This window comes from Salmo salar, chromosome 11, assembly GCF_965601325.2.
Source record: "Salmo salar chromosome 11, fSalSal1, whole genome shotgun sequence".
Taxonomy (NCBI): domain Eukaryota; kingdom Metazoa; phylum Chordata; class Actinopteri; order Salmoniformes; family Salmonidae; genus Salmo; species Salmo salar.
The window spans coordinates 6605851-6625575 of NC_138301.1; the positions used below are offsets into that span (position 1 = coordinate 6605851).

Below are 19725 nucleotides of genomic sequence, written 5' to 3' on the forward strand. Positions count from 1 at the left end.
CATAATCACAGCCGGATGTGATGCAGTCTGGATTTCGAACCAGAGACTGCAGTCATATCTCTTGCAAAAAGTTAGCAGTGTTTCAGGCCGTGCCTCAGACATTGTGTTTCTCTGTGTGTGTCCCAAATGGCCCTATGTGCCCTGGTCAAAAGTATTGCACAACATTGCGAACTTGTTGCCATTTGGGACGCAATCACCTTTCTGTCTTCTTTTTCCCTACTTGGTGAATCCTGAACCTTAGCAGGCAGACAGGATGTTGACTCGTCGACTGTGAAAGCAGCAAACATGCGGTTCCCTGATTGCTGTTCTTTCTCTCTCATCCCCCAGATGTGGGGAGAGCAGTCCACGCGCCGGCCCACATCACAGAGAAGGTGGTGCAGCTCTTCAGGAGTAAAAGTGAATTTACCTTCCTGGCCTCCATCAAGCAGAAGTCCTCCACATCAGGAGTCATCTTCTCCATCCATGAATCTGAACACAGGTAATGCATCTTTAATCCTCTTATTACTGCCTTTTCAGCAGCTACTTTCTCTATCTGCCAACACTATCGTCAACTAACTTTCCCAGCTGTGACTCTGAATGGGCCCTGTTGGAATTGAACACACAGATTACTTCTTGTCGCATTCATTCCTTGAGCATTTGCAAGACGAATTTGATCAGCCTGTTGAAAATATCAAATATCAATATCAGATTATTCTGCTTATGTGAATGATGTAGGGAAAGGAGTGGGAGATGTCTAACTTGCTGACCGCATGGTTTTGTACTTGCATGATTTGGACAGAAAAAATATGTTGCCCTATTTGTTTTTATCTCTCACACTGGCAAATGACACAAGGAAATCATACTTGAAGGAGGAACAGAGAGTCATTGATCATCCAGCATCTGCACATAGTGCACACTGACATGTTTTGTTAACCTTAACTCCCCCTCCAGCCATTTCAAATACCTTCAGTCACAAATGTACATTACCTCTGTATTTTGGGTGTGTCTGTGCGCGTGTGTGTGTGTGTGTGTGTGTGTGTGTGTGTGTGTCTGTGAGTTGTGCCCTTATCACAGTCAACACACATATACAGTAAGCTCCAAAAGTATTGGGACAGTGACAAATTTGGTGTTATTTTGATTCTGTACTCCAGAACTGTGGATTTGAAATTATACAATGATGGAGAAAGTTTCAGAAGCATAAATATCATACCCATCAAAAATGTTAACCTCCCCTCATATTGCAATGGTGAGAGGTTAGCATGTCTTGGGGGTGTGATATTTATGCGTGTGTAAATTACTCACTCACTGTCACGGTTGTCGAAAGGAGGAACGGACCAAAGTGCAGCGTGTGTGTCATTCCACATTTTATTTACACTGTGAAACTATGCAATACATATAAATAAACTGAATAACAACAACAACAAACCATGACGCAGAGTTAATATACACATACTCAAAAACAATCTCCCACAAACCCAGGTGGAAAAAATCCCTATTTAAGTATGATCTCCAATTAGAGACAACGAGGACCAGCTGCCTCTAATTGGAGATCATCCCAAACAAACCCAACATAGAAATGCAAATGCAAAATGTGTCGTTCCACATTTTATTTACACTGTGAACCTATGCAATACATATAAATAAACTGAATAACAAAAAACTGACGCAGAGTTAACATACACGTACTCAAAAACAATCTCCCACAAACCCAGGTGGAAAAACACCCTACTTAAGTATGATCTCCAATTAGAGACAACAAGGACCAGCTGCCTCTAATTGGAGATCATCCCAAACAAAACCCAACATAGAAATACAAAACTAGAACCTGACAACATAGAAAAACTAAACTAGAAAACCCCCGTCACGCCCTGACCTACTCTACCATAGAAAATAACAGCTTTCTAAGGTCAGGACGTGACACTCACCATTATTCATGATTATTTCATGATTATTCATTATCATGGTAGAATCCACCTTAGTGTAGAAGTGTATAAAAGTGACTCCAAAATAAAAGTGACTCCAAAATGACACATTACATTACTTACCATAAATTTATATTGGGCACAAAATAATCTGAAACACAACCAGAACAAACACATTAGTCACACGCTTGATGTAGTCATTGTGTACTATGAATATGGCACCAAATATTTAACTTTTTACTACTTTAATACACATTTAAGTGAATTTGTCCCAATACTTTTGGTCCCCTAAAATGGTGAGACTATGTACAAAAATTGCTGTAATTTCTAAATTATTCACCCAATGTAGATGAAAATACCTTCAAATTAAAGCTGGCAGTCTGCACTTTTCATTTAAAATACAAAGTGCTGGAGTACAGAGCCAAAACAACAATTAAAAAATGTCACAGTCCCAACACTTTTGGAGCGCACTGTATTTTATTGTGAGAAGTATATAATGGAATATAACACAATAAAATAGAAAGAATAGTGTCGAAAGTGTGCACGTGTGAAACACCTTTTGGCAGCAATAACAGCTGTCTGTTTTTTGGGGGTAAGTCTCTAAGAGCTTTGCACACCTGGATTGCGCAATATGTACCCTTTATTCTTTCCAAAATTATTCAAGCTCTGCCAAATTGTTGTTCATTGCTATACAGACATGTTGCCATAGACTGTCAATCAGATTTAAGTCAAAACTGTAACTCGGACAATCAGGAACATTCACTGTCATAGTAAACAACTCCAGGGTACAATTGGGCTTGTGTTTTAGGTTATTGTCCTGCTGAAAGGTGAATTTGTCTTCCAGTGTCTGGTGGATAGATTTTCCTCTTGGATTTTGCCTGTGCTTAGCTCCATTCCATTTAGTTTTATCCTCACTCTAAAAAATGCTGTGTTAAAAACAACCCAATTTCGGTTATTTAGTAACCCAGCGCTGGTTAAATACTGGACAGAACACACAGTGGGTTGTTTTAACCCAGCCAGTTGTGTTACGTGAATAACCCAATAAGTTTGGTAGTTGGGATTACACAAACAGTTGGGCATTTTTTACTCTCATGCTGGGTTGACATAGCAGCTGGGTCTTTTTATGTAATCCTTAGGTTATTTTCAGGAGGCGTGGCTTTCAACTAGATCTTATTGGCCACCATGAGAGTAAATGTCATTCCTGTTCTTCATGATAAAAGGATCGTACGAGATTTGGGCAATGTAGCCTTTATATACTTCCTCAGAGACAGATTGTGGATACCATTTTTATGTCTTTGCGTTCATTGCCAAAATCCTTAACTATCCCTTTAAGTTTACATTCTTTGAATTTTCCTCACATTTTTTGGTGCATTTTACACAGTAATATCAGGATTATTTAGTAGATATGATAAAACGGTACAGGAGCTACATAGGCTTTTAGGGAACTCATACATTTCTCTAAGCCTCATTGAAGCTACAAACATTTTTATGTTCGACCTTAACCCGACAACAGAACAGATTCACATAAATTACATTTACTCTCATGGGTGGCTAAAAATAACTGAAAATATCTGAAAGCCACACCCCTAGTAAACCATGCCTCCAGTCCTCTGATCTGACCCGCTTAGTCATATCTTAATAACCCAGCACCAATAACCCAGCATCAATAACCCAGCAGTTTTTAAAGAAAATAACCCAACTAAGTGCCCCAATGCCTGCAACCCAGCAGTTGGGTCAACCAAACACAGCATTATTTAGAGTGGTGTAAATCTTCCCAGTCCTTGCCAATGACAAGCATACCCATAATATACACCACGCTTTAAAATATGGAGAGTGGTACTGTGTTGTGTTGGATTTGCCCCAAACATAGCAATGTGTATTCAAGACAAAAAGCCACATTTCTTTGCAGTATTACTTTAGTGCCTTGTTGCAAACATGCATGTTTTGGAATATTTGGAGAGCAGGGCCCAGCTGATAATCACCCCGATAATTGCCTTGAACCTGTACTATACCAAAACTAATTTCACACTTATTAACAACAGACAATAGAAATAAAGTAAAGTGTGATGGGGAGAATGGGGGAGAATGGGCGAGTTGAGATAGGGGAAGCGAATAATGCATAATTATGTGATCACCAATTGTGAATGAAGAACAGGGCGGGCCATTCATTGTATTGATCCATTGACATTTTTATCTTAAAATGGTGTCTTATCAGTCTACTCTGGCCTACTTGGAGTAGGCTACACAGTGAGAGCATGCATATTTGTACATGTTGAATGGCTTTCAATATCTGGGAAAATATCCACATCAGGCAACACAGCAGGTGAGCTAGTGTCGAAGAATGTGGTGATGAGGCTTGTGGAACCTTATGTTGGCAAGGGGAGAACTGTCACCATGGACAATTTCTTCATTTCACTGTAATTGGCGAAGAACTTGCTTGCAAAGAAAACAAGTCTGGCCTACACCATGAACAAAGGAAGAAGGGAGCTCTCTCCATCTGTGCAAAATAAGACACCGGCACAGCCATTGTACTCCACAACAATACAATGGTGCTGAAGAACGACAAGACGACAAGACACAAAGAGAAAACTGGAGACTATTACGCACTACAACCAAACAAAGATATGTCAAAGTGTGTCAAGCAAGTGAATGTTACGAAAATTGTGTCAACTGTTAGGACAAGGGATAACAGCTAAATGAAATCCAACTGATGCCATTGCGTGAAGATGCACAAAAGCACGAGCTGACAATAATTGACTATATTTGACTGCTGTCATATCAACACTTATGTTCAATAATGCCATTATTGCTTTTGTGCTAAGGTTCACTATTTATTAAGTCCACTTGGCTACAAATTTTTTCATGATTTGACCACGTGTCTTGACCATGGGTCTTGGTGGTTGCGTTATTTAAATTGTAATTTATCTTTATAAAAATAAGCTGTTACTGTGTTCCAACAAAGACACTCCATGAATAAAATTTATTGAACACTTGAATTTCGTGTTTTTTGTTTTTACATATAGCTTACAGTAACATAAACTAATGAAAATGCTATTGTGTTATTTGAAAAAAATTATATTCTAATAAATTCTACCTAAGGCCTTGTCACGTCCTGACCAGCAGATGGAGCTATTGTTTTAGTTTTGGGGTCAGGACGTGGCAGTTTTGTGTATGGGGAATGTTTGTATTGTTGATTGGGACTTCCAATTGAAGGCAGGTGTGTATAGTTGCCTTTGATTGGAAGTCCTATATAGGTGTGTGTGTTTTTCTTTGGGGTTGTGGGTGGTTGTTTTTTGCACTGCGTTTCTAGCCTGCAGAACTGTAGCTGTTGTCACCTTTATTGTATTGTTAAGTGGATGCTTTACTCCTTATTTGTAATTAAATATGAGTATTCACATACCTGCTGCGCCTTGGTCCATTTATGAAGACAGCCGTTACAGGCCTTCACAAAAACAATAATGATTATTTTTGCGATGCTAGTGTTAATTAGATATGGGGATGTGCTACTGAAATCAACGAATAGCGGGATACAACAATGTGGTTTTTTGAAAATATACTATGCTTTACATGCCAGGATGTTATATTAATTTTGACTTTTCATCTTGTAGAATTCGCTGCATACTTTTTGTGAATTGCACAGCCACAGTGCATTGGAAGAGTAGGGCTGTGAATTTTGATAGCTAGATCTCGTCAAGTAAACAACAAAACATCTTCAAAGATCGCGAATAGCGAAGCTTCTGCAGTGTTCAAATGTAAGTAGTTTTTGTTCTCCTTAAAATGATCACGACTATTTCATTATAAGATTACTTCTTTGCAAACAGAACTGCAGCCTACTGCCTGCCGTGCCTTTAGCTAGCTACGTGCTTTAGTAGGACTAGAAGTTATAACTGTTCGAACATTAACGTTAGCTACAGCGTTACTTGCTTGCTATTGAGCGACAACTTCATATTTAAGATTGGCCTAATTATCTAACTAGCTAGCTAGCTACTTGTTGTAAATACCAGGGCTTGTGTTTAAACTGTTACAGGGTCTGATGACAATACCAGGCATTTAATTCAGTGGCAAACATGACAGGAGAAATGCTGCAAAAAAGGTTTTGATTATGTCACGTGGCCACAGTTAGTGCTGTGGCAAGAGCGCTATGCACTACTACTAGCTAACGTTAATAATGTGATAGCCTAAATTAGTAATTTCCACAGTGGTGTTGGTCCCAACACCTCTCTTTTCTTCTAGTTCTACTGATTTTCCATTTCGGTTTATTTGTGTTGACCTGACTATAATGTTCATGCTATACAATATTAGTTTCTACCTGAATGGTTAAAGCCTGAATGGGTCTAGATAGTTTCATTGCACATAACCTGTTATGGTAAAAGTAATGGGAAATTGCACTCGTCACTGTTTTCACCTTGGCCCTCCAATTTCACCAAGTATATTCGCTGCACAGTCTAGCTATCTACAGAAAGTTCACACAACTCTTTACTCTTTGCTCATGTTCTGGGTAATGTACTTCATCCTATATCTTTTCAGAATCTACATGAAAGAGTGTGAGCTGGAGGGACAGCTGTCAGATGCATGGGTGAAAAAGAAGTGGGAGAACCCTAAGCAAAAAAAATAACATGTCACTGAGCTGGTGAATAAGTTTAAGTTTAGGGTGGGTTTCTTTTACAGAAACAAACCATGTCTGACTTTTGTTTATAGGAATACAATTGTCCAGGACACTTATGTCTAATTTGATTATAGGGATATTATCTATATGCATGCATTTAACCTTTTCACACGTACCAACAAGCGGGTGTGATCATTCTACAGTGGTCTCTGCAGCGTACACTCAAACTGGTGTGATTAGAATGCTTATTTAGAACGTCCAGTTTCGTTTGACGCAACAATCAGCATTTGAGCTGGCCACACTGTTTTTTTCACAGAAACATTTTGCACAAACACAGTCCTTACAAAGTTATGTCCAGAATGTTACCAGTTTATTTTTGGATGCAATGTTCAGACATTCACAGAAGTAGCTACAGCATAACACAATCATCCAAACTGGAAAATGTAGTCTACATTTGTCCTAGCGCAAGCGGTCATATTTTTATAACTCTCTGACAGGAACTACAATATGAATTAGCTAATAGCAATTACTATTTATAATTAATCACATCACCATTGATTGAAATAATTCAGTAAAACACTTTCTAAAAATCTAAAAGTAATCCGACGGTGGGTATTTTGCGCACGCCAGCATGTTTGTTTTTTCACATCAAAGATAATAAGAGGAGAGAAGATGAGTTTGGTCTGTTTATAGTATGCATGTTGAAGGGGGTGTGTCATCTACAATCATTCACTTCCATTCATTCACTTCTGTAAGTTTATCTGAAAGATGAGTGAACCATTCCTTCACCACATTATAACATCTTTGGTCTGACAGATGTTTACTTGACACCCAGAATGCATTGTATAATGTCAACAAACATAGTGCCACACAAAGCTGGCAAACAGCTTTGCATTAGCACATTATAATAATTTCCACCTTCATAAAGGTATTTTACACACATCATAGGTGTCCATAACAATAATGCAATAATCAGAATGCATTATTTGTCATCAGTACTTGAAAACATGTGAATAAAACTGTACATTTATTATGCTCCATACAACATACGCACCTACAGTAGAAATGACATGATATACAGAAAATAAGGAACTTACTTTGATAGGAATGCACACATGTCCAAAGTTATAATTTGTAAGGAGAACAACAAGGAAGGCAATGCGAGCACCAGCCAGAAAATGTTCTAATTCGTACAAGACTGCGCAATATCTGCATACTTGATCTGTGCTAACATTAGTAAAGTGTGTGGGCTCTCTTCGAAGAGAGAAGTTTGTCGGCTCAATAAAGCCTCAAACATAAATTGTTTTCAACGCTGAAATGGGCTACTATTATGTGAATTAATAAGGAGACGGAACACACCTCAATTCAAACTGTTAGAAAATACAACTTGTTGGAAAATAATTTGAAATTGACAAGTTGAAACAGCCTATAGATAACTAGCAGGCAGCGCGTGTTAACTGTCCTGTTGCATAATAATCGCATTTTGGAATATTCTGACATCTCGTGGTTAAAACAACTCACGCTGGGGCAACTGTTAGAGATATTTGGAACTCACATATGAAAAGGTTAAACTTAAACCACTAGATGCTGTTTTCCATTGTGCCCTTATTACTGGTGATGGTTATAGAACTCACACGTGTTGTGTATCAGCAAGTGGGTTGGACCTCTTTGTGTTTAAGGAGAGAGCAGCACTCTTTTGTGTTTATTTACAAAGCACTCATGCAGAAACTTCCTATGTATCTATCATCATTAATTCAATTTTGACTTACACATTACCAAACCCGGTCACAGGCTTGGATAACACTGGAGGCCCCTTCAGTCTCTACAGAGATGGGTAAAGCTGCTTTTAGTTGTTTTGCTCGCTTTATGTGGAACAACTCACAGAGATCTCAGAAATGAGATGTTCTGGTACCCCTTGGTCAGTTCAGAGAAATAATCAGAGACCTCTATGTTGATAAATGTGTTTTTCTTAATATTTTTGGTAATTTTGTGTATTGTATATATGTTTGATGTATTTATCCAGACCCTACTCTCAGTATGACTTCCTTGTCAAAATAAAGGTTTAATAAAAATATAAATAAATTGTTCTTCTGTACTAATAAAGTTCCCCTTTAGCAACACTTAACAACACTTCCTCATCAATTTCCTGTGCTTCACCGGCTTTCATAATCTCTAAGCGCATGAGTAGCCTACTGTAGCTATAGTTGGGTAGGTCAACCAATAGAGGCCAAGTCTTTGAGTGCATGACTGTCCTGTGAGGATCTGAATGGGTCAGATCAGCTTGGCAATGGATAAGAATAACCAGACCTCTCACCCACAGAAGAGGGGAGGAGGGAGCTGCTGCCGGTTTGACAGCTCACACCCTGTCGGAAATTACAGAAGACGACTTTTTCTTTCTCTTCCAGTATTTTCCCGCCGACACTCTAACACATTCAAAGTGAATACTGGAACAATATTTCTAAAATAAGAATGTGGGGATTATCTATATAAAACTAATGTCATATTGGTTTTTATTTTGTAATGTAATTAAAACGGTTATAAAGGAAATACTGTAACTTAAACTATTTACACCACAGGTATGAAGTCTCCATCCTTAATCTATATGAAATATGACAAATGATGAAAGTATTTTTGTTACGATATGAATGTGGTATAAACTGTGCATAGTTAGTAGCCACACCTCGAGTGAGGTCAGAGAGCATGTCAGACTGACAGAACCGTCCACTTTGGCCAGAGTGCATAAAAGGATTGGTATTGAGATTAACATTATACCAGAAAAGCGTGGAGCGTAGCTACACGTTTGAAATGGTTGGAACTTTGAACCTCAATATGAGGTGAAGAAAATAAACTCACCTCCCAGACTAGATCAGAACATCGCCAGGCTGTAGCTGCGCATGTAAAGTGATTAAAACTCTGACTATCTACACGAGGTGGAGGGAGAAGAAAACTACCCTCTCGGACAATCACTTGTACGGCTAATTAGCTGTCTTGAGTCAAATATCTAGAAAAGTGAATCTAAGTGGGACCATCCTACTACTCTTCAAATCATCCTTCTGTACTACTCTTTTCAAATCAACGTATCCTACTATGCTCATCACCAATGGGAACTGTCGACATGGCTGGCTAGCTATCTTCCAGCGTGAACAACAGTAGAAGACGAGAAAGGGGAGACCCCTTTCGGACAATCAGAGCCATACAAGCCTTCCGCTGAAAGGCCAACAACCTTCCTAAGGAGGGCTGCTTCCGACAGAGATAAACGGTGAATGAAGGCATTCACACGTAGCGTTAAATACATTCATGATTTCTTACTTCAAACGTTTGGTGGTTTGTGTACAAAGTATATGATTACTGTGAGAATAGTTATAAAATGTTTCAATGATGTGTCCCTTTTTCTCACTCTCTCTCTTCCCCCTCTTCATATTCTGTTATTATTTAGTTGGTTAGTAAATAAATAATTAAACCAATTTGTGTAGTACTGAATCATGTAGTCATGTAGCCACTAGAGATCTCCTTCACAATGCCTCAGCAGCTCTGGGCTCCAGAAAGTTCACCACATACAGTGCCTCAGCACTGCATTCCTCTACTGCATCTCCCAGTCCTCTCAAGCTTCAGGTGATTCTTCAATTGACACATGTGTAGGCCTACGGTACACTCAATTTTACTACAAGTACATTTTCCAAATGCTAGTGACTTAGCTAACGTTAGCCCAAAACAACAACCCAAAACGTCACTAGGTCCGGCTACAGATGATCCTTTCTGGTTCATATGAAGCCTTAACCGATGATGGTTTAAATACAACAGGGAACTCGGAATCCCAAGTTAACCTGTCTGGGCTAGGGGGCAGTATTTTCACGGCCGGATAAAAAAACGCACCCGATTTAAACTTATAATTAGTAGATTTGGATAGAAAACACTCTGAAGTTTCTAAAACTGTTTGAATGGTGTCTGTGAGTATAACAGAACTCATATGGCAGGCAAAAACCTGAGAAAATTCCAAGCAAGAAGTGGCCTGTCTGCAAATTGGTAGTTCTTCTTTTGGTTCTCTATCGAAACTACAGTATCCGTGGGGTTACATTGCACATTCTAAGGCTTCCATTGGCTCTCTAAAGCGTTCAGAAAGCGGATTGAGGTGTCTCCTGTCTCTGGGCAGAGTATGGTAGCACAGTTTGTCAGTGGTCTGCCTGGTGACTAAGAGACTGGAGATGCGCGTTCACGAGACCATGCTGTTTTTTTCTTTTCGTCTTTGAATGAATACACTATTGTCCGGTTGGAATATTATCGCTATTTTACAAGAAAAATACCATAAAAATTGATTTTAAACAGCGTTTGACATGCTTCTAAGTATGGTAATGGAACATTTTGATATTTCTTTGTCTTGATATTGGCTTAATCTTATTAAATACTTTTTTATTTACATAGTTGAATGTGCTGACAACAAAATCACAGAAAAATGATCAGTCACACTCAAAATTAAAGTGGAAAACTACACTACAGGCTGATCCAACTTTAAGGACATTACATACATATCAAAGCAAGTCAAAATGAGGCTCTGGAGTGTGTGTGGCCTCCACGTGCCTGTATGACCTCCCTACAACGCCTGGGCATGCTCCTGATGAGGTGGCGGATGGTCTCCTGAGGGATCTCCTCCCAGACCTGGACTAAAGCATCCACCAACTCCTGGACAGTCTGTGGTGCAACGTGGCGTTGGTGGATGGAGCGAGACATGATGTCCCAAATGTGCTCAATTGGATTCATATCTGGGGAACGGGCGGGCCAGTCCATAGCATCAATGCCTTCCTCTTGCAGGAACTGCTGATACACTCCAGCCACATGAGGTCTAGTATTGTCTTGCATTAGGAGGAACCCAGGGCCAACCGCACCAGCATATGGTCTCACAAGGGGTCTGAGGATCTCATCTCGGTACCTAATGGCAGTCAGGCTACCTCTGGCAAGCACATGGAGGGCAGTGCGGCCCCCCCAAAGAAATGCCACCTCACACCATGACTGACCCACCGCCAAACCTGTCATGCTGGAGGATGTTGCAGGCAGCAGAACGTTCTCCAAGGCGTCTCCAGACTCTGTCACGTCTGTCACATGTGCTCAGTGTGAACCTGCTTCATCTGTGAAGAGCACAGGGCGCCAGTGGCGAATTTGCCAATCTTGGTGTTCTCTGGCAAATGCGAAACGTCCTGCACGGTGTTGGGCTGTAAGCACAACCCCCACCTGTGGACGTCAGGCCCTCATACCACCCTCATGGAGTCTGTTTCTGACCGTTTGAGCAGACACATGCACATTTGTGGCCTGCTGGAGGACATTTTGCAAGGCTCTGGCTGTGCTCCTCCTGCTCCTCCTTGCACAAAGGCGGAGGTAGCGGTCCTGCTGCTGGGTTGTTGCCCTCCTACGGCCTCCTCCACGTCTCCTGATGTACTGGCCTGTCTCCTGGTAGCGCCTCCATGCTCTGGACACTACGCTGACAGACACAGCAAACCTTGCCACAGCTCGCATTGATGTGCCATCCTGGATGAGCTGCACTACCTGAGCCACTTGTGTGGGTTGTAGACTCCGTCTCATGCTACCACTAGAGTGAAAGCACCGCCAGCATTCAAAAGTGACCAAAACACCAGCCAGGAAGCATAGGAACTGAGAAGTGGTCTGTGGTCACCACCTGCAGAACCACTCCTTTATTGGGGGTGTCTTTCTAATTGCCTATAATTTCCACCTGTTGTCTATTCCATTTGCACAACAGCATGTGAAATTTATTGTCAATCAGTGTTGCTTCCTAAGTGGACAGTTTGATTTCACAGAAGTGTGATTGACTTGGAGTTACATTGTGCTGTTTAAGTGTTCCCTTTCTTTTTTTGAGCAGTGTACATACACAACATGCAACAATATCAAAGATTTACAGTCCATGTAACAAAATCAGTCAATTTAAATTAATTAATTAGGCCCTAATCTATGTATTTCACATAAGTGGGAAAAAGGGCTTTAAGGACAGAAATATTCCTCAGTTTCATCAGCTGTCCAGGTGGCTGGTCTCAGACGATCCCGCAGGTGAAGAAGCCAGATGTGGAGGTCCTGAGCTGGCATGATCATGCTGTTAAATCAGCTTCTTGATATGTTACACCTGTCAGATTATCTTGTCAAAGGAGAAATGATCACTAACATGGATCTAAAGAAATTGGTGCACAAAATTGGAGAGACATTTTTTGCTTATGAAACATGGGACCAACACCTTACATGTTGTTTATATTTTTGTTCAGTATAGTATTGAGATGTGTGTGTGCAAGTGTTTGCAACTGTGTGTGTGCACCTGTGTGTGGGTAATGGTACCAAAAAAACGTCTGCAGCACTGAAGGTCCCCAAGAACACCATGACCTCCATCATTCTTAAATGGAAGAAGTTTGGAACCACCAAGATGCTTCCTAGAGCTGGCTGCCTGGCCAAACTGAGCAATTGGGGGAGAAGGGCCTTGGTCAGGGATATGACCAAGAACCCGATGGTCACTCTGACAGAGCTCCAGAGTTCCTCTGTGGAGATGGGAGAACCTTCTAGAAGGACAACCATTCCTGCAGAATTCCACCAATCAGGCCTTTATTGTAGAGTGGCCAGATGGAAGCCACTCCTCAGCAAAAGTCTCTCAGACCACGAGAAACAAGATTAGCTGGTCTGATGAAACCAATATTGGACACTTTGGCCTGAATGCCAAGCCTCACGTTTGGAGGACACCTGGCCCCATCCTTATGGTGAAGCATGGTGGTGGCAGCATCATGCTGTGGGGATGTTTTTCAGTGGCATGGCCTGGGAGACTAGTCAGGATCTAGGGAATGATGAATGGAGCAAAGTACAGAGAGATCCTCTATGAAAACTTTCTCCACAGTGCTCAGGACCTCAGACTGGGAGGAAGGTTCACCATCTAACAGGACAATGACCCTAAGCACACAGCCAAGATAACGAAGGAGTGGCTTCTAGATAAGTCTCTGAATATCCTTGAATGGCCAAGCCAGAGCCCGGACTTTATCCCTATCTAACATCTCTAGAGAGACCTGAAAATAGCTGTGCTGCGACACTCCCCATCCAACCTGACAGAGCTTGAGAGGATTTGCAGAGAAGAATGGGAGATACTCCCCAAATACAGGTGTGCCAAGCTTGTAGCGTCATACCTAAGAAGACCCAAGGCTGTAATCACTGCCAAAGGTGCTTCAAAGTACTGAGTAAAGTATTCTGTTTAATATATTTGCAAAAAAATCTAAAAACCTGTTTTTATTTTATCATTTTGGGGTATTGTGTGTAGATTGATGAGGGACAAAAACTATTTAATCAATTTTATAATAAGGCTGTAACGTAACAAAATCTGGAAAAAGTCAAGAGGTCTGAATACTTTCCGAATGCATTGCAAATGGAAACTATCCACTATTTACATAACATTTACTTAGAAGTTCAAAGATCAAGTTCAAAACTTTACTGTTTTTTCTTGTTAGGAGTGGAAATTACATTTAAAACACAACATTATAACGTCTATGGGCTACGTGAGACGCTAGCGTCCCACCTGCGGGACACAGCCAGTGAAATATCAGGGCGGCAAATTCAAAAACAACAAAATGTCATAATTCAACTTTCTCAAACATCCAACTATTTTACACCATTTTAAAGATACACTTCTCTTTGATGTAACCACATTGTCCGATTTCAAAAATGCTTTACAGCGAAAGCAAAACATTAGATTATGTTAGGAGAGTACATAGACAAAAATAATCACACAGCCATTTTCCAAGCAAGGACATGTATCAATAAAACCCAAAACACAGCTAAATGAAGCACTAACCTTTGACGATCTTCATCAGATGACACTCCTAGGACATTATGTTACACAATACATATATGTTTTTTTGTTCGATAAAGTTCATATTTATATCCAAAAACAGCATTTTACATTGGCGCGCAATGTTCAGAAAATGTATTCCCACCAAAACTTCCGGTGAATGTGCACATCAATTTACAAAAATACTCATCATAAACGTTGACAAAATATATAACAGTTATTTAAAGAATTATATATAGACTACCCCTGGATGCAACCGCTGTGTCAGATTTTAAAATAGCTTTACGGAGAAAGCACATTTTGCAATATTCTTAGTACATAGCTCAGCCATCACAGTGAGCTATTCAGACACCCGCCAAGTTCGGGGAACCTAAACTCAGAATTAGTATTAGAAATATTCTCTTACCTTTGCTGATCTTCATCAGAATGCACTCCCAGGACTGCTACTTCGACAAGAAATGTTGTTTTTATTCAAAATAATCCATATTTATGTACAAATACCTCCGTTTTGTTCGTGCGTACAGATCACTTATCCAAAGGCATAACGCGCAAGCGTGGAACGAGAGACGAAAAGTCAAAATGTTCCATTACCGTACTTAGAAGCATGTCAAACACTGTTTAAAATCAATCTTTATGGTATTTTTTACGTAAAATTGCCATAATATTCCAACCGGACAATAGCATATTCATTCAAGAAGAAAAAGAAGGAACGGCGTGCTCGCGTGACCACGCATATCCAATCCCTTTGTTGCCAGGCAGTCCACTCAGAAACTGAGCTCATATTATCTGCCCAGTGACAGGAAAATGCTCAAACCACTTTCTGAAGGCTGTTGACAGCCAATGAAAGCCTTAGGAAGTGCAACGTCACCCCACAGACACTGTAGTTTCGATAGAGAATCAAAAGAAGAACTACAATTCTCAGACTTTTCACTTCCTGCTTGGATTTTTCTCTGGTTTTTGTCTGCCATATGAGTTCTGTTATAAACTCACAGACACCATTCAAACAGTTTTAGAAACTTCAGACTGTTTTCTATTCAAATCTACTAATAATATGCATATTCTAGTTTCTGGGCCAGAGTAGTAACCACGGCCCTTCATTTAAAATAACCATGCATTCAACTGCCAAATGGGCATCTTTCTGTCCAAAATTCTCCCCCTCTGTTCCCTCATCTCCCTCTTAAGTCAGCCATAACACAATCAAAGCATCCTTGGCACTATCTGAGTGCACCACTGTAAGTGCCTAGCTTCTCTTTATATTCTACATCGGGACTTGGAGATGAATTTTTTATTACTGTTCTACCAAGCTATAGAATAGAACAAAGGGGCCATTTCTGCTCGGCAAGCAGTTTTCAGAGGTCCCCATGCAGAGCAGTATTCATTGTAAAGCAGTGGAGGCATTTGATGGTCTGTCTGTGTGTGATGAGCTAACTCAAAGCCATCTCTATCTCCAGTGCCTCTCTGGCCATTTGCACACACACACGGTTTTTCACTCCCTCTCTCAACTTCTTGGCCCTTTTGTCTATCTGTGGAATTCTGGGGCCTAAATTTCACTATTCCCTTTATATTGCACTAGGGACCCTAGGGCTCTGGTCCAAATTAGGGCACTATATAGGAAAAATACTGCCATTTGGACTACAACTTGGTCTCTGACTTTCTTTCTTCCCCTCCCTCCGTCCTTCCCTACATCCCTCCCTCCTGGGCCTGGGCAACGTTTATCTTTTGAAGGGAACATGCTGAGTTGATGTAGCTGTGTGTTTCCTGGTGAAAAGGTACAACGGTGGATGAGGGAGTGTTTGGTATAAAAGACGAACTGGCTCTTTGAAAAAGGCCCTCTTGGCTCTCTCACTGTCGTGATGAATAGGGTTGGCTTAGGGCCTGGCTAGGCGATAAATGGATGGAAAGTCGGTTGGGAAAAATGGTTTACTTACTGCACCTTATCTTCCCAGCTTGACACATTATTTAAAGACTACTTTCCCCATAATGAAAATGTAGCAAGGCCCCTAAGCTTAAAGTAAAACAGACATGTTATGCTTGCCTGCCCTTGTAGCAGGCACGTGCACAGAACACCTGCCCCTTTGCCCTCACACTTTCCAAGTGCCCTTTTGGGTGTTTTTTTAATACAGTTTTTGTCATTGTTGTTCTGAACCCACTACCCCCAAGTTATCAAGTCACCCCTACCTGTCCGTTGGTTACAGGGACCGGTATCCAAACATGCATGGCTTGAAATGTGGTCACCAGTCTGGTGTGTGAAGCAAGCCACCACATTTAACAGTACTGCCACAGCAGCATAACATTTGATTAACACTTGATAGCACTTGATTTACATCATCATAAATATTCGGTCTGTTTGGCTGATAGCCTACCCGCAGCAGTACTTCCTCATATATTTTTACTTATAGAATCATCGCCACGGGAAGGGTGCTAGAGGTGCTGCAGCACCCATGATGAATTGAAATACATTTGCCAAAGTTATAGAATGATTGCTGTCTGTTCAGAAATAGATAATAACCTACTACACCATGAGTAGCCCTATATGGATTGTGTGTAGCCCAATATTAAGGCATAGGCTACAGTCGGGAACACGCAGAAAATCTGTCAGTACCCAGCATGCAAGACTCTAATCTGTCTGCTGTAGGCTACCAAAATATATGATCAACTTTCAAATGGGCTTATTGAGCAAACATTGTTTTACAAAGTAAAACAAGAGAGAGATAGTCTTTTGGCACGACCGCATGGCGAGAGAGCTGCGCATCATTAGGTGAGTTAGTGAAACTGGAAAGCTTTTTTAGGATTATAATATCCTCCTCATATTGTATAATATGTGTGTATCCACACACCTAGGCCTAGGCCATGGATGGATTCAAGATAAAAAGTTATTTTTATTGATCTGAGATTCTCAGTTTGTCAGTGTCAAAGTAGCGTGTCAGTTAGATCATTTGTGCGGTATTAAAAAAGATTCTGCCAAAGTATCCAGTCATGTAAAAATACTTTATTATAAAGTTTTAAACAATTATCTCATGCATTCCGGTAGCCTACATCAGTAACAAAATTATCGAGCTAGCCTCTATGGGCTACGTAACAGCCACTGGCAGCCTGTGGCGCGATTTTCAAAACCTTAAAAATCCTATTACTTCAATTTCTCAAACATATGACTATTTTACAGCTATTTAAAGACAAGACTCTCGTTAATCTAACCACACTGTCCGATTTCAAAAAGGCTTTACAACGAAAGCAAAACATTAGATTATGTCAGCAGAGTACCAAGCCAGAAATAATCACACACCCATTTTTCAAGCCAGCATATAATGTCACCAAAACCCAGAAGACAGCTAAATGCAGCACTCACCTTTGATGATCTTCATCAGATGACAACCCTAGGACATTATGTTATACAATACATGCATGTTTTGTTCAATCAAGTTCATATTTATATCAAAAACCAGCTTTTTACATTAGCATGTGACGTTCAGAACTAGCATACCCCCCGTAAACTTCCGGGGAATTCGCTAACATTTTACTAAATTACTCACGATAAACGTTCACAAAAAGCATAACAATTATTTTAAGAATTATAGATACAGACCTCCTCTATGCACTCGATATGTCCGATTTTAAAATAGCTTTTTGGTGAAAGCACATTTTGCAATATTCTAAGTACATAGCCCAGGCATCACGGGCTCGCTATTTAGACACCCGGCAAGTTTAGCACTCACCATAATCATATTTACTATTATAAAAGTTTGATTACCTTTTGTTGTCTTCGTCAGAATGCACACCCAGGACTGCTACTTCAATAACAAATGTTGGTTTGGTCCAAAATAATCCATCGTTATATCCGAATAGCGGCGTTTTGTTCGTGCGTTCCAGACACTATCCGAAATAGTAAAGAAGTGTCGCGCGCATGGCGCAATTCGTGACAATAAAATTCTAAATATTCCATTACCGTACTTCGAAGCATGTCAACCGCTGTTTAAAATCAATTTTTACGACATTTTTCTCGTAGAAAAGCGATAATATTCCGACAGGGAATCTCCTTTTCGGCAAACAGAGGAAAAAATCCCAAAGGCGGGGGCGGTCGGGTCACGCGCATAAGCCCAGTGTCCCTTGATCGGCCACTTGAGAAAGGCGATAATGTGTTTCAGCCTGGGGCTGGAATGACGACATTCTGTTTTTTCCCGGGCTCTGAGCGCCTATGGACGACGTGGGAAGTGTCACGTTAGAGCAGAGATCCTTAGTAAATGATAGAGATGGAAAAGAAGTTCAAGAAATGGTCAGACAGGCCACTTCCTGTAAAGGAATCTCTCAGGTTTTGACCTGCCATTTGAGTTCTGTTATACTCACAGACACCATTCAAACAGTTTTAGAAAATTTAGGGTGTTTTCTATCCATATGTAATAAGTATATGCATATTGTAGTTACTGGGTAGGAGTGGTAACCAGATTAAATCGGGTATGTTTTTTATCCAGCCGTGTCAATACTGCCCCCTAGCCCTAACAGGCTAGCTAACTAACATTTTTACATCAATGTTCAGATGATAGCCTACCCAAGATAGCGATGATGAATATGGTAGCCTAGCCTACACAACTTTGCAGGTTTCTACTTTTTAAGTGTTTTTCTTAAATTGTCTTATCCAGTTTGTTTTGTGTATTATTTCATACACCCGGGTAGAACTATTGGAATATGAATCTCTGTGTACTCACCGTCCATCCGACCTTCTTTGGTGAGGTGCCTGGGAGTCCTGCCGGAGAAGACAGAAGATGCTGATTGAGAGGCAGACGTGCGGGGTCTTAGCCCAATTGAGACCTGTCCTCCATTGCGGAGCACACTATGTTCAGTAATTAGTCAATTAACTTGATGATCTCAGAGCGAGGATCTCCTTCCAGAGGGACATCAGAATCTACCACATACTCTGTTTTTCTGAGATTTGGCTTTCTTCTGACATCCAAACAGATTATATATAACCAGCGGGTTTTGCAGTTCATCGAGCGGATAGGAAGCGGGCTCTCCCCGGCGAGAACAAAGGCGGTGCTTTATGACCAATAACAAGAGGTGCAATGTGTGGAACTTGGGAGCTTCTGCTCTCCTGACTTGGAATACTTGGTCACCAAATGTTTTTTACCTTCCGAGACAGTTCTCAGTGATTATCGCCATGGCTGTGTACATCCCACCCCAAGCTAACACCAAAAATGCTCTCAAGGATCTTCTTTGGACCCTGAACAAACTGGAGACAGTGTATCATGAGGCAGTGTTCATTGTTGCAGGGGACTTAACAAAAGTCATTTGAGGACCATGCTCCAGAATTACTATCAACACATTGACTGTCCAACTCACAGAAAATACACTGCTGACCATTGCTACACACCTTTCCGACACGGGTATAAAGCCCTCTCCCGTCCTCC

At 40.7% G+C, this 19725-nt stretch overlaps 1 protein-coding gene across 1 annotated transcript in view; it reads left to right on the forward strand.

Annotated features, from left to right (window-relative positions):
• LOC106561902 (protein kinase C-binding protein NELL1) overlaps positions 1-19725 on the forward strand; it is a 527033-nt gene that overhangs the window by 128642 nt on the left and 378666 nt on the right. Inside the window, exon 3 of the mRNA XM_014126233.2 lies at positions 328-478. Coding sequence (XP_013981708.1) covers positions 328-478 — 151 coding nt within the window. The remainder of the gene's footprint in view (positions 1-327; positions 479-19725) is intronic.